The sequence below is a fragment of the Petromyzon marinus genome, chromosome 40 (genome assembly GCF_048934315.1).
Source record: "Petromyzon marinus isolate PM22_M1 ecotype Great Lakes invasive population chromosome 40, UKy_Petmar_22M1.pri1.0, whole genome shotgun sequence".
Lineage (NCBI taxonomy): Eukaryota > Metazoa > Chordata > Hyperoartia > Petromyzontiformes > Petromyzontidae > Petromyzon > Petromyzon marinus.
The window spans coordinates 11192931-11217412 of NC_133706.1; the positions used below are offsets into that span (position 1 = coordinate 11192931).

The 24482-nt window shown below is 52.8% G+C and overlaps 1 protein-coding gene across 3 annotated transcripts in view; it reads right to left on the bottom strand.

Moving 5' to 3' along the window:
* Positions 1–24482, bottom strand: part of ZNF366 (zinc finger protein 366) — a 40145-nt gene that overhangs the window by 4509 nt on the left and 11154 nt on the right. For all 3 annotated transcript variants that reach the window (XM_076073133.1, XM_076073135.1, XM_076073134.1), the window contains 3 exons: positions 13766–13860; positions 9607–11763; positions 3282–3473 (listed from right to left, as the gene is read on the bottom strand). In XM_076073133.1, coding sequence (XP_075929248.1) covers positions 3282–3473; positions 9607–11763; positions 13766–13831 — 2415 coding nt within the window. In that variant the 5' untranslated portion in view covers positions 13832–13860. The remainder of the gene's footprint in view (positions 1–3281; positions 3474–9606; positions 11764–13765; positions 13861–24482) is intronic.

The following is a 24482-nucleotide window of genomic DNA, read 5'->3' on the forward strand; positions in this document are numbered from 1 at the left end:
GAAAGTGACAGTCTGTTTTGGCGTCGGGACTCACCGTGAGCCACGGAGCACCGTGAGCCACGTTCACAGTAACTCGTCAGCTGGCTCGAGCTTTATTGAGTTGGGACTGCATTTGGATTGAAATGCGATCCACTGATAGCAGATGGACCGAGATGTGCGATGTGATTAAATTATTTCATAGGCTTGGCATTGATCAAAGCTGCCGCTGCATTCGTAAATGTATGTTTTACTGTACACGTTATATATATTTAAATTAATTATAGTTGGAAGTAAACGTGTCTTTCTGATAATGAGCGCATGGAGTGGGCCCGAGCCAGTTATATATATTCCACATCACTGTGGCAGGGGAAAGTCTCCCCACGGAGCCTTTATTTCAGAGTCAGCACTGCCGGTTGCCTACGTCTGCTGTGATTCAGTCACGTGGGAGGGTGGCATAAGGTGTTAAACGTCTACAGGGACTCCTCTACTTACGAACGAGTTAGGTTCCAGAGGCTTGTTCGTAAGTCGATTTGTTCGCGAGTCCAAGTTCACTCCTGTCGATTCCAAACACGTTGCAGGGCATGTACACTAAACACGGGGAATGGCTTTAAAAGTTGTATTATCTCCTGTAGATGTAGATGCCACTGGCTCCTCACGTTCTGCAGATGTAGATGACACTACCGCCAACTATTGCGCAGCGGTTGAACTTACGACTCTCGGTCCGAACAGGCAACTGGACTTACTAACCAGGTTTGTTCGTATCTGTGAAAGTGCGTAAGTCGAATGTTCGTAAGTAGAGGCGTCCTTGTGCACCAAATACAGTACTTGTTCCGCTCTTTTTTTTCTCTTTTCGTCCCCCTTCATTGGAACAAACTTCCCCCTCCACGTGAAGTAGTCACCTTCGCTCGCTAAGTTTCCGCTCCTCACTCGAAGCTCACTTGTTGTCCCTGAGCTCACCCCACGACGACTCCTTAATCTCCCCCTCATAAACACAACCGGTACCGTTCCCTTCTTAATATTCTCATTACACGGCGATCACTCATTCACCCCATTAATTCACTCATTCACCCAATTAATTCACTCATTCACCCCATTCATTCACTCATTCACCCCATGCATTCACTCATTCACACCATTCACTCCATTCATTCACTAATTCACCCCATTCATTCACCCTATTCACTCATTCACCCCATTAATTCACTCATTCACACCATTCGTTCACTCATTCACCCCATTCATTCACTCATTCACACCATTCACTCCATTCATTCACTCATTCATCCCATTCATTCACTCATTCACCATATTCACTCGTTCACCACATTAATGCACTCATTCACACCATTCGCTCCATTCATTCACCCCATTCATTCATTTACCCCATTCATTCATTTACCCCATTCATTCACCCCATTCATTCACCGCGTTCATTCATTCCACTCATGGCCATTGACTGTCATCAATTTCACCTTCACCGAATTCACGCATCATCGCAGATTCGCCCCCATAGCTTCCTCTCATCTATTTCATTCACCTCGTCTCCACCATTGCATTCACACACACGCACGCACGTTGTTGTACCGTTGTTAATTCTTTGTAAAGCGCCTTGATTATGGCGCTATATAAAAATTCCGTTAAGATAATATTTTAAAAACTTCAGTAAAAAGGGTTAATTCTGAACAATTACCGTAATCACTATCCTCCTCCTCTGTGCTCCTCTCTGTGAGCTTACGCACGTTTATTTTAAATATCGCCAGGATGCAGAGCTCACATTTGTGCTTTTTGTGACGGGAAGTCGGGGCAAAGACAAAAAAAATAGCAAAGCGGGGAGAGAGAGAGAACAAAGCGAGAAACATTTTTTTAAGACAAATGATTTTTTGACGAAATAACACATTTTGGCAGGATCCAAATTGGAAAAGATGCAAAGAACAGCGCGAGGACAAATAGTGAGGTCATGGGAAGAGGGAAGCCTGGGAGGGAGTGGGGTTTGGAGAGGCGACTGGGAGCGGGAAGTCGGCGAGGGAGGGGCCTCCTTCCGAAAGCACTCATTGCCGGCCGTAGCGCTCCACGGGGCCTCGAGACTCCGCGCAAAAACAGCTCCGTGCCAGGAGGCGTTTGCTGCTGCCGCTGCGTGCGGGCGCGAACGTCGCAGCGGCCGGGCCGCCAGCCCAGCCTGCCTGCCTCGCGTCCAGCATTTTTTTTGTTTTACGTTTCCCCGAGGTCGTTTTTATTTCGCCTGGTTTTTCTGTTTCATTCACCCGAAGTTTTATTTGCAGGTGCGCCGTTGGCGTCGTGTCATCGCCCACGTGAAGTGCCCGTTACAAACTCGCGGTTTCGTGAGCAGCCCATCGCCTCCGTGTTATGAGAGACTGGCCCGCGGAAGGCGATGTCGCAGAACTGCTTCTGAGAACCCTCCTAGTGACATTTTAATTCGACGATGCCGAGGGCGCCGCACCATTCCCGCACGCCCTACTCTGCAGAAATGTTAGTCACATGGCAGTAGAACCAATATTTTTTAACAATTCTAAGCGGGAATTTAGCGAAATAAACCAACAGAAATGTATTCAGTGTGGTGCATTTTTTTGCACAATCATTAGAGACGAGGCTGTGGGCATAAACTCCCAGCACTTGAGAACCCGAGTCAATGGCTACTCAGTGCTCTGACACGATAATTATGAACCCCCTAAGCCACCAAGGTAGAGCCCTCCATCTGACCAGATACGCACGATACCCGCAGGTGACCCGCAAAGCGGGAGGGCCGGATCTACTGCCGCATGTTCACGGCGTGCCCACTCGGATGCGGGTCGGACGCGACGCGATGGACGTGAGCCCGACCCGCACGGCCGACCGTGAACACGACTTGGCTCCGACCCACTTTGCCGATGACCCGCATCTCCCGGCGCCGGACTCGACCGTCAAGCCACCTCGCCCTGCGTAGTCGTTCGCCACTGCACGCAGGAGGCGAAGCCACAGCTCCTCGACGTTCCACTTGATCCTGGTTCAACGCTCGCCACTAAAGCAACCGATCGGAAGGCTAGCTCTTGTTTGTTCCACATCTACGCACGGACTTGAGGCCACCATTTCTAGAATGAAGAGAGCTTGACAGCAGACCGGCAGACGAGTGACCTCAGTCTGTAAATCTGATTGGACGCTGCCGTCCCAGTTGCTCGCTGGAGGGAGCTGCAATAATTTTTTTCAGATTTTGCGAAACTAAAATCGCCGGTGGAGCCCAGGTGTTTTAGGGTTAGAGGTGGGGAGGAGCGGTTGGAGTGTGGGGGGGGGGTGGCACAGAGCCTCACCTTGCAATGGAAGGGCTTGCTGTCTGAGTGGACGATCATGTGGGCCTTGAGCGTCTGCTTCTGCGTGAACGCCTTGTGGCACAGGTGGCAGTGGTAGGCGCGCACGTTGGTGTGCGTGAGCTGGTGGCGTTTCATGTTGGCCTGCAGGGTGAACCCGCGCCCGCACACGCTGCACTTGTGCTCCTTGATGCCCTGCGGGGAGAGCCGACAGCGGCCGCGGTGGCGGTGGCGGCAGCGGCGATCGTCGTGAGCAGAGCAAAGCCAAAGTTTGGGGCCGGAGAAGGAATTCGTAAATAAACGCACGCATCAAACACGAGTGAACATGCCAAGTGAATTCACGTTTACAAATCGAATTTGTCATCATCATCATCACGGTAATATTTCGTCATTTGTTTCTACTTTACCCTGTCCTGTGCCAATGTGGTCAAGTAGTGGCAACGTCTTTCTGGCACCAATCTCTTATGGTGTCGTTATCAAGCCATTCTCGGTTAGGCCTTCCTCTCTTTCTGGTTCCTTCCATTTGTCGAACAACAACAAACACACTTCAAATGTTCCAGTTGTTGTCCATCCTCCATATAATTAATCTCTGTAATCTCTATCTCGTCGGCATCTCTCTTCTCTTATCTCACTCGAGTACATTTTTAGGTTTCTCCACATTCTTCTTATCTTTGCTACATCTATTTCTGCAGTCATCTCCCTAAGATGTTACCATTTGAAAGGGGGGGGGGGAGACTAATTGACAACGCCGCGCCCCCCTCTGTCACTGTGTGTGTGGATAAGCTCTCTGCTGCCAGAGCTGTGAGCACCTGGACGAATAAGGGCTGTGTCTGAGCCCTCGGCTGATGTGGCGCCTCTTGCCGAGAGGGACCACGAGCTCCGACAGGAAGAGGGAAGGGGAGGGGGGATGCTGCCGTTCCCCACGTTTCGCTCGTTGATCAGCGCGAGACATCAGCTGTGGTGGGAGCTGCCGTGGTGTGCGTGCCTGCGATCCGGTTACCCTGGAGCCCCATGGGGTTGGTGGATCGCGTCGAGAAATTGTGAAACCCGCGAAGGTGGCCCGGGAGATGGTAGCACAGCGAGTTGGTTATTCTCCTGCACCTCCGATTGACATGGTTGGCTACGTATGGCGCGGTGGAAGTTCAGCATAACACACGTACATTCAATCGTGCTGTTTTGTTTACCGTTCGCTCGGCAAACACCACGAAAGTCTCACAAACGAAGCGCGTCAATCACGCATCCTCCCTCCCTGTCTGTCTCCCTCTCATCCCCTCTCCTTCCCTCTCTATCCCTCGCCCTCCCTCTCTATCCCTCGCCCTCCCTCCCTCTCTCTACGAGTCGTTGGCCGGGCGCGATCTCGAGTCCGCCCCGCCAGCATCCGTGTCGACTTGGGCCGTGAGAAAAACTTATCTGCCTCCCGCCCACACAAACACACGTTACCCCCTCCCTCCGCGAGCCCCTTTCCGCTAATAACCTAACGCCCCTCTGGTTCCATATCTCCCGTGCTCTCTCCCCTTCTCCTTTCCTTCCTTCCTGACTCCATTGTTTTTCGAGCCGCCCCATCAGCCTTTCTCAGGCCCTCTTGCGGCAGGCCCCCCACTCCCAGTTCCCACGTTCCGTGCTCCGCACCGTCCCACTGTCACCCGCCCGCCCGCCCGTCTAAAAGCCACGCCTGGCACATTCTTGCTCTTCCCTTTCAGCGGATAAAGTGAGGCGAGCGGCTTGTGGTGGGGCAAATGGGAAACCGGGGGTGGGCGGGGGGGGGAAGATTTGTGCGGCGATGGGCCAAATGTGATCCCCTTTTGGGGACAGGAAATATCGGCAGCAGGAGTAGCAGTAGCCAGGTCTCATTTGCAACAAAAACAAATATATACATGAATCTACAGCCATAATAGCGGTGTTCTTGGGTTAGATCACGTAAATGTGTCGTTAAACCCACCACCACCCGACACAGCCAATTAGCAAGGTTTGTCACGCAAACAGAACATGCCAATAGTAACGAATTGGCATGTTCTGTTAACGTGACAAACCTTACGAAATGGCTGTGTCGGGTGGTGGCGGGTTTAACGACACATTGATATTTACGCGATCTAACCGGAAAAAAAACCCTCTTATGGATGATATTGGTCGTGAAAGCTTACGTGTTAAACGAATCTATAGCCCTTTGTCAATCTACTGGTGGATGAAGTCATCCCCACGCTTATGTCGGCCGTAGAGGTTGTTTGACCATACTTCACCATACTTCACCATGCTGATCAGTGCGGGTTAGTGAAGCCGCATGCAGGACCAGTTCTGATATCGCTGGCCGCTGATTTTAACCGTGGCTGGGAACCAAACTCGTAGCACAGCACGCTAACCACTGCGCCACTGCTCCACCCCAGTGACACACAATTATCCTCAAATGTCCCATAACCTTGTACTTTAGCAGTCAACTCCTCATTCCTAACTAAACTATTTAGCATTTTATTTTATTTTACCAGGTAAGGCCAACTGAGCTACGTAGCTCTTTTACAGAAGCAACCTCGCCACAAATGATAGCTCAACGAAGTGGCTTATCGTGTGGAAGTGCATAGCAACTAAATACTCTAAACGCGTATTTTCTAATGTGGAAGGAATAAACCGGAGGGCTTGGAGAACGTCCACGCAACCACACAGAGAGAGCGTGCAAACTCCAAATACACAGGCGTCAGGGTTCGCGATCGAACCCATAAACTGTAAACTAGGCGCGAGGTAGTTGACGTCTCGCCACCATGGTGCCCTATGCGTGCAGGTTGGTGAATTGGGTTAGGGTCTGGGGAGCACGGCCAGAAGATGTGGTGCAGGATTGGATCCACTGTCATTGTTCTGACCGGGAATCGAACTTGCAAATTTCTGGTCCGGCTTGAAGCTGCGACCTGAAAGCAACGCGGGAGGTTTTCCCCGTGAGAAACTGGGCAGCTGAGACGGCCGCAGAGGAACCTGTGACCATGATTACATCCCTTATTGTGTGAATTTGGGCAGGTGCGATTATGAACTTTTACCACCGCACGTGTGCGCCATCATAAGGAAACCTACAAAACCTCGTAAACTTTCACAGGCTGCACTGCAGAAGCGTGTAAAATGCTCACATTTCCTTCTCTGCATGTGAACAAAAACGATCCCGCAGCGCATGCAAAGCGGCGCATGGAATAATGCCAATCCCGTGCTGGTGGACTGCTCAACGTGTCATCGGTTCGACGCAGGCGAAGCTGAACGTCCCAGGGTGTTGGCGTCTGTGCTCCAAGCCAACTGCTGATGATGGAATGGCAGCAACGGCAAAAGTAACCGGTGCCTGAAATTGCCTCGGCCGCCAGGAGTTTAACTAGGCTTGTTGGTTTCAGTGAGCAATGCGCGAACCGCTGCAAGCGTGGCCTCCATACGTCCAGGATAAAAACAAAATAAAGGACATTTACTCATTCGTACCCTATCCACTGGCAGTTGCAGACCTTTGAGTTGAGCAGGATTAGTTGCCTCGGTAACCCAAGGGACGAACGGTTGTTTTGGAGGGAGAAAAATGCCGAGAGAGGCTAAATAATAATCCGAAAACGGAACTTGGATGAAAAGAAGAAGTTCCACGCCACCGGAGAAGAAAATTTACTGCAATGGCATAAAACATTTATTATAAGCAGAAGTTGAAGCTGGCAGGGAGGGAGTTAGGAACAAAAGTGTTCATAGAATAATTTGGGCTCATCAGCAAGTATTCCAGTGAAGAATTGTACAAGCTAATATCTGAAAATGTCATAACCCTTCATCGCCATCATCATAATCATCACGATCCGTGGGCAGATAGCCCGTTGGTGCCCACTGCACATTTTGTCATCTGTTTTCACCTCCCTCCGTCTCGTGCCAACATGCCCAAAGAGTGGCCACAACTTTCTGGCACCAATCTCTTACGATGTCGTCGTCGTCAAGGCATTCATTCTCTGTTACGTTTTCCTCTCTTTCCTGTTCCTTACATTTTTCCCCCGAACAACAACAACACATCTTCTTTGGTTCTTTCGGTAAAGTCACGTAGAATGAGAATAAAATAATAAATTGATAAAATAAAATAACACAATAATATTCTCACGACGTTTCGGCCACAACACAAGCGGCCTCCATCAGGTGAAGGGACGAGACTGTCTGAAGGACACTCCAGTGCTGTCAGGTGAAGGGACGAGACTGTCTGAAGGACACTCCAGCGCTGTCCTTCAGACAGTCTCGTCCCTTCACCTGATGAAGGCCGCTTGTGTTGTGGCTGAAACGTCGTGAGAATATTATTGTGTTATTTTATTTTATCAATTTATTATTTTATTCTCATTCTACGTGACGTTACCGAAAGAACCAAAGAAAATGAATCCTTGCAGTCACGAAAGCTTTAAATCGAAACAACAACAACAACACACTTTAAATGTTTCTGGTGTTGTCCATCTTACATATACAATGTGTCCAAATCGTGCCAGTTTCCTTCTCATCACTGCCTGCATCATCAGGTTGTCTTCTTCAACGTGCACCCTTTGTCTTACCTCTACGTGTGAACACTCTGTGGGTCCAGTTTCGATGCAGCCTCCTTCTATAATAATACATTTCGAGTGCTAATATCTGATCTCTGTCAGTCTTGTCGTAACCTGCGTGCTTCACGTTAATATCAATACGAAGTAGATCGTGGGATTTAACGACTTCTTCACTTCTAGCCCTCGAGGTGTTTTCCGGTACAGAGTGTGGAATCGTTTTTTTTTCATACAACCAACACAAACGTTTATGATATTTCATGAGTAGAAATAAACATCGAAGGAATCGTTCTACATGGCATCGTTCATGCAAATTGTATCTGACGATCGCGGAGGAACAAACAGACCAAGCTGGAAGGCTGCCAGGCGAGGAGGCGGTGTCAACAATTGTTCTGCAGTTCCCTACATATTAAGATGTTTTCGGCAAAACTCGTGAGTGTTTAAACACGTGGCAGAAAACCGGAGCACCTGGAGAAAATCGACGCGTGCGAGGGCGCAACGCTGTATCCCATACAGAAGGGACAGCTTATATCAGTCCACGCTTTGCTGTGCTGAATTCTGCCGGTGATCCCAGGGTAAGAGCGCCCCCTCGATCCCCACGGGAAGAGAGTTTCTCAACATTCGTCATTTATGCGGTGGTTCACCAACCCCTCACTGCCTCCACAGTGCTGGGTTACAGGCCACGCGCGTAGCCACCACGTATGCCCTTTGTGGGAAATAACATATACGGGGGGAAAAATAAAACGAATGGAGGTTGAGCGGTGGCGCAGTGATTCGTGCGCTGCGCTGTGAATCCGACAAAGTCCACCTTGATACCCAGCCACAATGAACGTTCGGTGGCGAGTGACAACTAACTCAGTCCCCCTCCCCCCCCCTCACCAAACCCACACTGAGCAGTGTGTGGGGAAGTATGGTCAAACAATTAACGTGACCAACACGGCCTCGGGAGGCTTGCATCCGGCAGTTTGATTGACAAATGGCTGTACGTTACATTACTTAAAACTGGAAGTGAACACGGTGAGGTATTTTTTTTATGACAAAGATAATAGAGAATACAAATGTTAATCTTCACCGGGTTTGTCTTGTGATATTCTCATTTACAGACGGGGGCAGTGTTTTAATGAGTGAAGTCGCTCTCACGCAGCTGTCTAGCGATGCAAATTATACATTTTAATCACGAGATGTGTCTACCCCGTACTGTCTGTAAAATAAGGGCGGCAGTGTCGTGGGATTTCACAGCTCTAGTGACCGCCTTTAGTAGGAACGTGGTCATTTTTTTGTATGGCCACGCTTCGTGCTTTCCGAAATGTGCATGAAAGTTTACTCAAAGTTGCGTATAACGAGGGAGACGGAACATGCACGGGTTCTGTAATGATTCGCAACGCGCGTTTGTCCTCGGAAGTGTTTAAATTAGCGATAACTCTCACCTTCCGAGCCGAGCAACGGCATCACACAACGTGGTGCGAACCTGTCATCAGTGTGGGTGGTTTCCTTCAGGTTACGGTCCACAGAGTAACACAACCTCATTCTAAAACATTATTTATATTTAACCATCTTTACAAGGTATATCGCGGCTCCCCGTTACAAACGGACCGAGCTGATTCATTATTGCTTTCAACCTTGGTTGGAGGGCATGAACAAGGGAAGGGACCTCGACAGATGGCAAAAGGCTTGTGCCTCCATCCAGCAGTGGATTGATGACGGCTGATCGATGACGACGATGATGAAGGCCGTGTAGCGGGGGATTTCCTGGGGAAGTGCGCGTTAAGAATGACGCGAGATCGTTGGCGCTACCTCCTCACCTCGTCCGCCCGCCTCACCTTGTGGATGAGCATGTGCTGCTTGAGGTGGTGGGACTGCACGAACTCCATGCCGCACTCGGTGCAGATGTGCGGCCGCTCCCCCTTGTGCTTGAGCTCGTGGTTGTGCAGCTGGCTGCGGTACTGAAACGTCTTCCCGCACTCCCCGCACGGGAAGCCGTCGCGCGGCTCTGCCGGCGCTCCATGCTGTCCGTGGTGCTGAATGCCACCGCCGTGGTGGTGGTGGTGGCGCACCGCGCGGCCTCGGTGCTGCTGGTGCACCGCGGCCTTGTGCATCCGCAGCAGGGCGGCGCTCGCGAAGGCCACCCCGCACGCCGCGCACCGGCGCTCCGAGCCGGGCGCGGGCCCCGCGTCCCCGCCCGAGGCCGCCGACGCCGCCGCCGACGCCGCCGACGCCGCCGACGCGACGTGCCGGCTCTGGTGCGCGCGCAGCTCGCTGGGGTAGGCGAAGCCGCGGCCGCACACGCCGCAGTTGTAAGGCCGCACGGCGCTGTGCTGCATGAGGTGCCGCTTGAGGTGGCTCGTCTGCGTGAAGGCACGGCCACACACGTGGCAGCGGTGGGGACGCGCGCCGGCGTGCGTGAGCCGGTGCGTGTTGAGGTGGCTCAGCTGCTTGAAGAGCTTGCCGCACTGGGTGCAGGCGTGCGGCTTGACGCCGCTGTGGCCAAGCACGTGCGTGACCAGGTTGTACTTGGAGGTGTAGGACTTCTCGCAGAGGCGGCACTGCCAGCGCCGCTGCCCGTCGGCCGTCTCCACGCAGTGGGAGTCGTCGATGCGGTCGCTCACGTCCACGCGGTCCACGGGCGCCGGCTCGCAGGGCTCGGACCGGCCCTTCCGCCGGGGCCACTTCTCGCCCCGCGGCGGCAGGCGGGTTTCGCCCTCCCCGTCCGAGCGCGACGCCGCTCTCGCCGCGTCGGCGGCCGTCGGGGGCGCGCGTCTGTCCGCGGCCGGGGGCCTCCCGTTCCGCTCGACCTTCGGGCGCCGTCCCAGCCGCTCGGCCACCTCCCTGCGGTAGCCCCACACCTGGGCGAAGTGGAAGCTGTTGAGCATCATCTGCTGGAGGTCGATCATGGGGGGGTTGATCGGGGGCCCCCATGAGAGGGGCTGCCCGGCGCTCGTGCTTTCCAGCGGCCCGTCGCAAGGACTGGACCCGTTGTAGAAGCCGGACACATCGTAAGGGCCAGAGCCGTTGCAGGGAACGGATACTTCATAAAGACCAGATCCGTTGCAGGGGCTGGGTTCATTGGAGTAGCTGAGTTCATCGGAGCGGCTGAGTTCATCGGAGCGGCCGAGTTCATCGGAGCGGCCGAGTTCATCGGAGCGGCCGAGTTCATCAGAGTGGCCGAGTTCATTGGAGTGGCCGAGTTCATCGGAGCGGCCGAGTTCATCGGAGCGGCCGAGTTCATCGGAGTGGCCGAGTTCATTGGAGTGGCCGAGTTCATCGGAGCGGCCGAGTTCATCAGAGTGGCCGAGTTCAACGGAGTGGCCGAGTTCATCGGAGCGGCCGAGTTCATCGGAGCGGCTGAGTTCATCGGAGTGGCCGAGTTCATCGGAGCGGCCGAGTTCATTGGAGTGGCTGAGTTCATCGGAGTGGCCGAGTTCATCGGAGCGGCCGAGTTCATTGGAGTGGCTGAGTTCATTGGAATGGCCAAGTTCATCGGAGGAGTGGCCGGGTTCCTCGGAGGAGTGGCCGGGTTCATGGGAGGAGTGGCCGGGTTCATCGGAGGAGTGGCCGGGTTCATCGGAGTGGCCGAGTTCATCGGAGTGGCCGAGTTCATTGGAGCAGCCGAGTTCATTGGAGTGGCTGAGTTCATTGGAATGGCCAAGTTCATCGGAGGAGTGGCCGGGTTCATCGGAGGAGTGGCCGGGTCTGTCGCAAGGGCTGTAGGAGTCTTCTTCGCAGCGGCTGGGCTCACCGCAAGGGCTGCCCACGACATCCTGGCCGGGGCCCGGGCTGCGATGGACCAGCTTGTTGGGACGCCTCTTGCGCTTGCGAGAGCCGCACTCGCCGGCCGTGGAGCGGCTCTCGGCGTCGGGCTTGGGGGAGCCTCCTCCGGGCCCGCGGGGCGACGCGCGGCACTGCCCCGGGTCGTCCGGGTCGTACTGAGTGGCCGCCTCCTTAAACTCCCTGGTGCCGAATTGGCTGCGCGAGACCTCCTGTGTGCAGGGAAGACGCCTTTTTTAACAAAGCAAATATTTACATAAATCCAAAATAATGATGCTGCTAAAAGCTGCAGTATTTGAAAGTCAGGAGGAGAGAGAAGTCTTTCAAAAAAGTTGACACGAAGGCCCTCTCTGCATTTATATTTTTTCTCGGTTTTTTCTGTGTTGGTTGAAAATGTTTCTTCCAGTCCTCAGGGACACAATCTGAGAACTTCAAACACGTCGAGTGTGTATGCGTTTGCGAGCGTGCGTGTGCATGGGAAGCAAAAGTGTCACAGTACGCCACGAACCCGGTGACCCGTTTTCAATTCCGGCTCGTGACCAATAACAGTGGCGAATATTTGAGCTGGTCCTGGGCCCTCCCCGAGGTCGACAAAGCGTTAAATAAGTATGCGGTGCAGTATGTAAACATCGCCACTGGGGAGACAAAGGCGTGTGCCGTGTCGTCCTTCATAGCCACTCATTAACAGGGCTTACCCCAACAGTCTGTTGAAGGTCATACGGGGGGGGCGGGGGGGGATCTTGTCTGAGCGCACACACGTGTGTGTGTGCAGGCATGCGATGATATGGTGGAAAGAGAGAGGTGGCATAGTGGTTTGTGCGCTGCGTTATGAACTCCCGTGACCTGGGTTTTTATTCCGGGCCGCAAAATAACACGAGCGGCAAGTGAAATTTTAACCTCTTCTGGGCCTCTTGTAGGTCGACTCGGCCTTAACTGCACGTCTGGCATTGCGGTGTGTGACCGCCGGCACTGGTAAGGCGATCGTTGCCAGGAAAGGTTCTCGGCCACGTCGCTGATCGAGAACAGCACTGCCCCAACGAGCGTGTGTGACAACATGGGGGGGGGGGGGAGGGGATCTTTGCCTTTGTGCACAATACCATGTAGAAAAAATATTCACACGTGGGGAATTACCCTGCAAGGTGACGTGGTCATTGCGCGTGGTTATTTTGTTTGGTCTTGCGACGAGACCGCTTTTATGTTTACGCTTTATGGGCACATCCGGAAGGGCCACTGCGCACAAAAAGTGTCACCCGTTATAAATACGTTTATTTTAAATGTGATGGTAGCGTTAATGATGAATGTGTTGACGTACGGGCATACAGTAGTTTGGCTCGAGCAAAGGTCGGTATTTAATTGATATGACGGTACTAACACCTCGTAGGCTAGTTTGATTGAGTTTGCGCATGTAAAGTCAGAGCGTCTCCCTGCTCCAACAAGCACGAGGTGGCTCTCCTTTGCAGTGATTCCCTAAAGCCATTGTTGGAATTTCCGCATTGTTTTTCACACATTGTGCTTTCCCCCCTTAATTTTACTTAAGTTTTTTTTTTTGCAATTGGCGTCACATCTTGAGATGGAGACGCCACCGGAAATCTCAAAGAGCAGTTGCAAACCCCGGTATTATATAATGGCCCACAGAAGCGGATATCACAGACCTACTTCTGAAATCCCTTCAAGTGACCTCTGGTGCACACAGCAGAAGGCAGCAATTTCCGACCCACTCTGCCACTGAGTCATGTTTGTCACCTGACAGCCAAACCGATACATTTTTAATTCTCAGTGGTGGAATTTATCCCAATTAGTTTCGGATCCAAATTTGAATATGACGAATTTTTTTATCTAGTTAGTTTCTACAGTCATTGTTTGGTCGGGCTGAGACCATCAACTTGCTACACTGGAGAACTCGAATTTATCACAGACGGCTGCCTGGATTCAAACCCAGGTCTAAGTGGTGCCAAGTCGGCCTGGCGAGCTTTAAAAATGCCGCGGTCTTACTTTCTGCGGTCGACTAGCTATCCATAGCCCAGTTTGGAAGCGACTCCCCTCGGAGTGGAATTCACTTTCCACTCAATTCCAGAGGGGGTTCTGACGGGCTGACAAGAGCGGGTCAAGGAGCGCACACAGAGAGAGTGCGGCTGCGATGGCGATCGGTGGCTACCACCGGGCGGGCGACTTTTGACGCGAGCGCGCCCCACGACCGTGCCCGCGAGCATTTACCCGAGCGTCTTCGGCGTGGTGGGGCACGTCCGGGGTCTGCGTGGACGCCTCCGCTGTCAGAGCCATGGCGAGGTGGGCGGCATCGCCCCCCTCCCCTGCGCACAGAAACCCGTCCGCGCTCAGCTCGTGAATTATGAATCGGCAAGCAGAAGGAGAGAGAGAGAGAGGCTTTTAATTGCAATAATTCAAAATAAAACGGGGCCTCCTGTGAGCCTCCGCCGGTGGGTGGAGCGTGCCGGGCGGCCGTCTCCTGCGCGTGACGTTCCCATCGGGGGGACGCTGGTGGGGGTGGGGGGCCTGGGGAGAAAGCGCTGGGGTGGGGGTTCTGGGGTGGCTATCGGAGGGGGATTTAGAGCTCGGGAAATGCCAAGGAGGTAAAGAGGCAACTGCGGGTGGGCTCTCATTTGAGCAGATATTAATCACCCCCCCCCCCCGCGAGAGGAGACGAGGTGTCAACATTTATATAATTCCATCGCAAACTAGCGCGACGATTAAAACGAGAGAAGCGCGAACGTCGCGCGTCCGACCCGCTGGGAGAGCCGAGGTGGGAACAATGTTCACATCCCATAGGAGGTGACAGTCGCACCGCGCTAAATAGGTTACCGGACAGAATAAAGCGCAAACCGCTTTAAACACGGTGACGTGCTACTCGGCGTACTTCAGAAGTGAGCGAACGTAATGCGAGATTGAGAATGCTTCGCTGAACATGAAATGGTCAGATTTAGGAGCAACTTCTGCAAGCGACGGTCACCCCACGCGCACGCTCAAATTGCACTTGGCTGTGGACGGCTAATGGGTCGGGGCCCAACGTGTGACGCGTGACGTGTGCACATGCGTGGCACATACGTGGCACATATGTGTCACATACGTGTGGCACATATGTGTCACATAGGTGTGGCGCATACGTGCGGCGCATACGTGTGGCACATATCTGTCACATACGTGTGGCGCATATGTTGCAAGCATACGTGTGGGGCTTACGTGGCGCATACGTGTAGCGGCGCATATGTGTGGCGTATGCATGGCGCATAAGTGTGACTTGTGGCACATACGTGTGGCACATACGTGTGACGGCCAAGGATGTCCAAATTGTTTCCAGTTTGTAATTTGGGGCTGCCTGCAAAGACTTTGACCGCGTAGGGTAGATGTGCCCTGCACACTCCCTCTCCTCTCTCTCTCTCTCCCTGTGTCGCACAGCAAAATAAGCGTCCGTTGTCAACTGCAATCGAATAAGCAGCGGCAGCAGTGTTTAGAAGCAGTAATCCGCGAGGGAACTGTGCTTCAATTGCACCTGCAGTGCGTCAGCGGGAACGGCGCTATTAATACAAACTGTTCTCTGTGAGCCGCTTGCCATCCCAATTATCATTTAACATTTATCTGAGAGAAAAAAAAAAGCTAAATGTTAATAGCTTTGATGGCGTTGTCTCCCACTTGAGGAGCATGTAACATTCCCCAGTATGTTTGTGAGCATGTGACCATGAGTAGTGTGGGGAGAGGTGGTGCAGCGGTTAGCTCTACGCTGCGCCCCGAACCTGGCGACACGGGTTCGATCCCTGCTCACGGCCAACACCAGTGACGATTATCTGAACCGGTCACGGGCCTCCCCTAGGTCGACTCGGCCTCAAATGGTTACCTAGCACGGTGTATAAACATCGCCACTGGGGAGACAAAGGCGGCCGGGCGTGGTGTTGGCCACCCACCCCTTGTATGCCGTGCCGGCCTTTATAGGTGCTCGCTAACAGCACTTGCCCCAACAGCTTGTTCAGGCTATACGGGGGGTCTTTATTGGTACGTACATTTGTATGTCTGTTGAACATCTTTCGCACCGCACGTACCCAAACGTGCTAATCCGAGGTGTGTAAAAGCAATAAAGTTTTCAATCTCGATTTCAAAGTCCACAGCACCAGTGGCTTCCTAATAATATGCGTAGAGTCTGTGTGTGTGTGAGAAGAGGGAACTTGGAAGGCATCTCAAACATAGCTCTGTGATATCCGCTTCCGCTGAACGTTCTCCAACACGAAGGGTCGTGCAAGAGTTCTCAGCGGGGACACGGCCTCGCCTCGTGGCCCGTGCCGATGGCACGATCCGGACGGCATCGGAACCGTCGTCAAAATAATGGAGACGAGCGGCCGAGTGGTTGGGCACCCCTAGCTGCCACTGCTATTCAGTGGCCTGAAATCAAATGTTTCGCTCCGGATGACCGCTGCAAAGTATGATCTTGTGTTTTGATTATAGTGTTTTCAGTTTCATTCAGTTTAATGTTTTGGTATAGCCCTGTGAGCCATTCGGCTCTTGAATCGGGTGCAACCACAACAAACAAAAACATGAACAAGAAAACATCTTAAAGTGACTATGTGACTGTGCAAACAGAAAATCCAGGAAAAAACAGCAAACTATTCCTGAAAAAGCACCATACACCAACGCTGTGTGCAAAAATCCCAGTGGGATGCAAGTCAAACAACAAAAACAACAACAACAACAAGAAAACTTAGATTAAGGCCATCAGTCTAACTCCGTACTACAACAAACAAACATGGCCAAACCAAAATACGTTTTTGACATCACCAAAATAAAGCCATAAAGCAATGTAACAGTGATCATATGAACTGTGACCGAATTTTCACAATAAACTGCATAAACAACATGTAACACCAAACCCTAGAGCCATAGCTGGCTGCACGAGTCACTCCACAACAACAGGAGCATCAGTCGGAGTATCAAATTTTTCAATGCACCTTTAAGATCAGCACACTAAATCAAAATACAGATAATACTTTGCAGCGGTCATCCGGAGCGAAACATTTTATTTTATTTTAGGCTACTGAATAGCAGTGGCAGCTAGGGATGTACATCTGCTCTAGAGCAGTTTTGAGTGAAGATCTCATACAGTGAGGGAAAAAAGTATTTGATCCCCTGCTGATTTTGTACGTTTGCCCACTGACAAAGAAATGATCAGTCTATAATTTTAATGGTAGGTTTATTTTAACAGTGAGAGACAGAATAACAACAACAAAATCCAGAAAAACGCATGCCAAAAATGTTATAAATTGATTTGCATTTTAATGAGGGAAATAAGTATTTGACCCCTCTGCAAAACATGACTTAGTACTTGGTGGCAAATAAACCTACCATTAAAATTATAGACTGATCATTTCTTTGTCAGTGGGCAAACGTACAAAATCAGCAGGGGATCAAATACTTTTTTCCCTCACTGTAGGTAGTGATTCAAGTTGCAATTTATTGGCAATAGCATTCCAGACCCTGGGGGCATCAATAGCAAAGGCCCTTCCTTTGGGGCTTGATTTATACACGAAGTCACAGTAATCAAGTGTGCTGATCTTTAAAGGTGCATTGAAAAATGTTGATACTCCTACTGACACTCCTGCTGTTATGGAGTGACTCATGCAGTCAGCTATGGCTGCAAAGTTTGGTAGTACATGTTATATATATCGTTTCTTGTTAAATTTCAATCACGGGTCTTATGATCACTGTTACATTGCTTTTATAGTTTTATTTTGGTGATTTCGAAAACGTTTTGGTTTAGCCATTTTTGTTTGTTGTAGTACAGAGTTAGACTGATAACTTTAATCTAAATTGTCTTATGGTTGTTATTGTTTGACTTGCATCCCACTGGGACTTTTTGCACACAGCGTTGATATACGGTGCTTTTTCTGGAAGACTTTGCTGTTTTTTCCTGGATTTTTCTGTTTGCGCGTAGTCACTTTAAGATGTTTCTTGTTCACGTTTTTGTTTGTTGCGGTTGCACCCGATTCAAGAGCCGAATGGCTCACAGGCCTATACCAAATAAATGAAACTGAAACTGAAGAACGCCGTGCTGTGGGGCTTCGCGCTGTTTGTTGACCCGTGGGGCCGAGGGCACGTCCCAGTTTGTCCGTGCACGAGAACCCGTGAGCGGTTCGCATCCGTGGTAGAGGTTTTTGTTGGGTTAGATCGCGTGAGATATACATGCATCGTTAAACCCGCCACGTGCGCGATACGGCCAATCTAGTAAGGTTTGTCACGTGTGCTGAACAAGAAGCGAATTGGCCTGTTTTGTTTACGTGACAAACCTTGCTAATTGGCCGTGTCGGGTGGTGGAGGGTCTAACGACAGGTTAAAATCACGCGATATAACAAACAAAAAACTCCTTTCATGGATGATTTTAGTTGCGATAGCCAGCTACGTGTTAAGCGGTTCATATTCGCAGGAATGAGATGATCCCGCGAACACTTAAATGTGGGGCAGTCCCCGACTTATGAACTTCCGCACCTACGACCGAGCTTTTATGAGATGTTTATTTTTAATCATCCTGGCAAATGTGCAGATGTACAATAGTTCGTCTTGCTTAGAGTTTAACAACACTTTCCAATTTTGTCGTACCATAACACGATTCATCACACTTGACCGCATGCGCATTTCAATACGAACGGGCCTCGGTCAACGGAACCCGTTCGCAAGTCGGGGACCGCCCGCGTTCGTCATTTCCGAAGAGTCTAAACGAATTATTCAGAATTATTCAGAGTGCGATCTCAGCGTACGACAATCACATGCCCCCCCCCCCTCCTCCCGTGCTCTCGCGCGTTCCTCCGGTGGCCGAGACACGGACCCAGACGCGTGCACGAACAGCGCCCGCCACGAACGAGAAGAGTCGCCGTGCGCAGCCGTTCCGCAACGTGACCACGGGCCCTGCGAACTCCGCGCAAACTAAAAAAAATCACAAAACAAGCTGCGGCTTATCGGCCAAAACAAGCTCTTCCCCCCCCCCACCCCCATCCCGTTCGCCCCCTCGGTAACAACCGGCAGAGGCCTCATGTCGGCTCCCCGCAAGATTTTTTGGAACGGGGTTGGGGGGGGGGGCGGGTGGGCGTATCGGCCTCGCCAGAAGGGGTGGGACGCTGCCTCGCTGGATAACACGGCAGCCCCCGCGCCAGGGCGGGGGGGGGGGGCTCCACCTGATAACATCGCTCGCAAATAGTTCCTGCTGATAGCCGTGCCAGCCCATGCCGCACGAACACACACACACCGAGCACGATCCACACGCTCGCACCAACACTGGGGACAGCCCCCCCCCTCGCCCCCCTTTCCACCCAATCCCCCACCTCTCCTTGCCCCGACCCCGCCTCCTTTCACCCCCTTCACCTCCACCCCCCCTGCCCCCCCACCCCCCCTGCCCCCCCCCCCCCCATTTCCCTCCAACACCACCCCCCTTTCTCTCCCCCCCCGCCCCCTCTTTCCCCCCCCGCCCCCTCTTTCCCCCCCACCTCCACTTCCCCCCACCTCCCCGACTAGCACGTGATCACCTGTACCTCTGAAACGCACGAACTGACTGACGCCTGCACACCTGCTGGTTTTGTGCACGCTCCAGTTAAGCGCCAATGGCTCGCTGTCGTGATCAGTGAGAATCATCATCGCGCCTAAGTTTGGCGCTGTTCCGAGCGGGAACGGCGAGCCGCTCTCGGGCGTGCCGTTGTTCGACCCCGACCTCCCCTGCAGGACTATCGATGAGTTGGCGACGTTATTGGGATTGCTGTTCTCGGCAGATACATTTATAGATCACGACGTTTCGATGGCAACAGGTGAAGACCATCGCTTGTTGTTTTTATTTTCTATCTACGTGAACCAACGATTGTGAATTCCTGCAGTCACGAAAGCCCCAAATCAACACGAATAAATACGCTTTGACGAGCGCGATTCGACGCACGTTATCGTGAGCGTCGGCTGCGTACATGCACCGAGTTCGGAAGGAATGGTTAATAAGGTCAAAGCAACAGAACGCCGCGTTAATAATTATAAAGACGCGCGTAACCATATTTGACATTTTAGAAAGTTCATCGCCGTAGAAGTTGATCGTGATTATTAATCGGCGCGAGTCGCCGGCGTTGCCGATATCCCTCTCCCGTGGGATGTCGCGCTCCCCATCGCACGGCGAACATCGCCCCACCCGGCGCAGTTGCACCGCCTGCACACTCAACAGCTACTCCGCTGTCTCTGCGGGGGGTGTGAATTGGCTCTCTCTTGACGGGGGCGGCGTTGGCTGTGGGCGCGTCGATATTGGTTGTCCGTCTCTGTGAAGACGACGTCGCCGACGGCTCGTGGATAACGCCGAGACTGGCGACTGCACCCACGCGTTGCTCTGAGCTCCACGCGGGTCCCCTGGACTCCAAACTAAACTATTTACACGATGTAAATAGTCCTTTCCCCAACAGTCTGTTAAAGGCCATGGGGGGAGGCGGGGGAGTTTGTCTTTGCATATGAGCAGTGGGCATTACTCGTAAGATGGGACAAACTTTCAACTGTTAAACCATTTTTTTTTCTTTCCATTTTACCAGGTAATGCCCACTCAGCTCTTTTTCAGAAGAGACCTGGCGATCACAAATTATAGCTCAATAGAGAAGTGGCCCATCGTCATGGGGAAATCTGTAGCGGCCAAATACCCTAAACGCGCGATGATGTTGATTCTAAATGTGGAGGGAAAAACCGGTGGGCCTGGAGAAAAATCCACGCGGCCGCGGGGAGAGAGACACACCGCAAACTGCAAATATACAGCAGGCGTCAGTATTGGGATTGAACCCACGACCTCCTGCGTACGAGGAGAGGGAGTTGACATCTCGCCGCTGCTGCGCCCACGATGCTCTGCCGCTGCTGCTTGCGGAAGGAGCGCCTCTCGAGCGCCTCGAGCTTAAATCAGAAACCCCGGAGGGTGGCGGGCGCCGGCGATTTCTCACTCTCCGAGCCCCGAAATGCCACGCGTTGGTGACGCGCGACGGGGCGAGCCAGCGACGCGGCTGCGGGGAGAGAGGAGAGACTCCGGGACGGAACCCTCGCTCCGGACGCCTGAGGGCGGCCCGGCAAATCGCGACCGTCGGCCAATGCCGCGCGGAGCCGGCGTGGTGAAGCGTGACCAGGAAACTCTCATGGCGGAGCCGGCGTGGTGAAGTTTGGCCAGGAAACTCTCATGGCGGAGCCGGCGTGGTGAAGTTTGGCCAGGAAACTCTCATGGCGGAGCCGGCGTGGTGAAGCGTGGCCAGGAAACTCACATGGCAGAGGCGGCGTGGTGAAGTTTGGCCAGGAAACTCTCATGGCAGAGCCGGCGTGGTGAAGTTTGGCCAGGAAACTCTCATGGCAGAGACGGCGTGGTGAAGTTTGGCCAGGAAACTCTCATGGCGGAGCCGGCGTGGTGAAGCGTGGCCAGGAAACTCACATGGCAGAGGCGGCGTGGTGAAGTTTGGCCAGGAAACTCTCATGGCAGAGCCGGCGTGGTGAAGTTTGGCCAGGAAACTCTCATGGCAGAGCCGGCGTGGTGAAGTTTGGCCAGGAAACTCTCATGGCGGAGCCGGCGTGGTGAAGCGTGGCCAGGAAACTCTCATGGCGGAGCCGGCGTGGTGAAGTTTGGCCAGGAAACTCTCATGGCGGAGCCGGCGTGGTGAAGCGTGGCCAGGAAACTCTCATGGCGGAGCCGGCGTGGTGAAGTTTGGCCAGGAAACTCTCATGGCAGAGCCGGCGTGGTGAAGTTTGGCCAGGAAACTCTCATGGCGGAGCCGGCGTGGTGAAGCGTGGCCAGGAAACTCTCATGGCGGAGCCGGCGTGGTGAAGCGTGGCCAGGAAACTCTCATGGCGGAGCCGGCGTGGTGAAGTTTGGCCAGGAAACTCTCATGGCAGAGGCGGCGTGGGCAAAGCAAAGTTGGGGGAGGTGCGGTAGCCAATGCGGCACTGACCAGCACGGTCAGGTATGGTCACACAATTTGTGTTGTATTGTTTGCTGTTTTCCGCATCGTTTCCCTACCGGACATCTGTGAAAAAGAGCTTCATAGCTCATCGGATTTCTCCAGGATGAATAAACATTACGATTCACACAGCCCCTACAAAACCGCCATCCAGCAGTGGATTGACGAGGGGCAGCAATACGTACGTGCGGTGTTTCACGCAGCGCCCCGAGCAAAACAAATCCACCTCTTGGTGGGACCGTGCACACGCCAAGTTGACGCTTTGCCAGACCCCGCGAGGGCAGTAGATGAGACGCGCTCTTGCCATCCCCTCCCCCCCACTAACGCGTCCGGTGCTCGCTGAGCTGCATTGGCTACCGAACGAAAACATTACAAGGTCGCAGTCGTTACGCACAAAGCGCTTGCCACAAATGAGCCACAATTACCTTACTGACCTCGTCAAGTGCCATAAATCGCCACGCAAACTCCGGTCATCCTCGCAGTCGCTTTTGGGCTAACCATTGAACAAAGACGGGTCACTGCATCGCGCACTTTCAGATGAGCCTCTGCGGCCGTCTGGAATGCTCTTCCTTCCGATGTGAGGAAGCCACTGGAGCTGTGCACTTTTAAATCTAGATTCAAAACTAATTTCTGAACACGAGCTTATTATAAGTTAAACAATTGTTTACATACAGATGCCCCTTTCCAAGCCATTCATTTCTTTGGAACTGCTTTTTGTGTTTAGTTTGTTGTCCTTCCCTCCGATTAGCACGGTTGGCTACGTACGGTGCAAAAGAAGTTCAACGCACATTCGTACGAATGTGGCAACATCCCCACTGTGCCAGGGCCACGTGGGGTGTCAAGTGCAGGCGATGTGCGCGATAATGACTTCCAGTCAACTTTAAATTTCCCTTATTTTAGGAGCAGCTGCCAGCCGGGCGAGATACGAGACTTATTTATCTCGGAGGAAAGCTGGGATTAGATGGGCACTGCTTGTGTACATTTAGAAACACGCCAGGGCCCATCAAGAAGTGTACCGTCTCTGTGGGGAAGGGGACACGGTGAACAACACGGGGTTTCATGATTTATTATTCGCAGGCAGTTCTTGATTTAGTGATCGGGCTAAATGGTAATCTGTTGCACAACGTTTAATTTCTGTCTTCTGATAAGTCACTTGGCGGAAGGTGTCCCCTGGAGTCTAGCACTTGATAATGACTTAATCAATAAATGTCACTTCGGCGAATTAACTAGCTTAATTCCGCACGTGGAAATGGTTCAACATGTGAGCGAAAGGAGGGTAAAATATTGCGTAACGACGGTGACGCTGCGAAGTGCAGTCGCTCTGCACAGCTTTTCCCCCGTGTGTTTTTCGTGATTGTACCGTGCGTCGTTTCGGCATGATGTCACTTCCTGCAGTTCACTTCCTGAAATTCAGTCTCCCGGCACGTGGGTGCGAAACGTCGGACATCATCCCCTGCAAACCGCACCGGAGGGCCCGAGCTGCTGCGACGACATGTAACGGGGGGTGTAGCGCAGGGCATGCACTCTGACCTTTCGCAGCTTAAGACCAGCGAGAAACTCTTTTAACATAAGGTGTGCAGTATCATTAAATACTCCTGAGCGAGCACAACATGAAACATAGATCACAGTTGTGTCGGATCGCATAATGTTGCCTGGGATTAATAAAATAACGGTGATACTTATTAATACCTTCTCACACAGACACACGGCTCGTTTGTTCTTTTTACAGAGCGGTCATATCGAGCTGTCAAACTGATGCCCAAGTGTTTGTGCGCGCCTGCGCGTTGCTTGAACGCAGACTCTCGCTTCACGTCGTATCGAGCCTTTTGCTGTACCCCCCATCGGTCACAGTGGTCGGGTGCACGGCGGTACATTGCGTACGGCCACGGTGGAGTTCTCCATCTGAATAAGATGGCTTTTTGAAAGATAAAACTAAAATGTAAAGGTTAATTCATATGATGATTTGGTGAGCCTTCAAGAGAGTGACGGAAAGCGTGTATATTTAATTGAAACGTATCAGGGCATGCTTTATTTTTTCTCCTGATGTCAGCTTTCTGATATTCCCCTTTTAACAAATCGGCCAGCCTTTGCACCCAACTAAACAGCCCCGCTCGAGTTAAAGATGGTATACAGTAGGTATTCCCAACACGGTTTTTGATTATTTGGCTTCGTACCGGTGCACGTGACCACTTTGCAACTAACGCCCTGCACAGCACATGGCAGTTCACGGTGGCCCGGGCACAGCAGCCCGGGCACAGCAGCCCGGGCACAGCTGTCCTGGTACAGCTGCCCATGCCCTGCCCTTCCCAGTGCAGGGCTTTAGTTTTAATGTCGTCACGGCTGCCGTGGCCACACGCCGACCGTGACCACCACGCCGACCGTGACCACCACGCCGACCGTGACCACCACGCCGACCGTGACCACCACGCCGACCGTGACCACCACGCCGACCGTGACCACCACGCCGACTGTGTCTACCACGCCGACCGTGACCACCACGCCGACCGTGACCACCACGCCGACTGTGACCACCACGCCGACTGTGACCACCACGCCGACTGTGACCACCACGCCGACTGTGTCCACGCCGACTGTGACCACCACGCCGACCGTGACCACGCCGACCGTGACCACCACGCCGACTGTGTCCACCACGCCGACTGTGACCACCACGCCGACTGTGTCCACGCCGACTGTGACCACCACGCCGACTGTGTCCACGCCGACTGTGACCACCACGCCGACCGTGACCACCACGCCGACTGTGTCCACGCTGACCATGACCACCACGCCGACCGTGACCACGCCGACTGTGTCCACGCCGACCGTGACTACCACGCCGACTGTGACCACCACGCCGACTGTGTCCACGCTGACCATGACCACCACGCCGACCGTGACCACCACGCCGACTGTGACTACCACGCCGACCGTGACCACCACGTCGACCGTGAGCACGCCGGTCGTTCGAGACTTAAAACAGCACCGCTTCG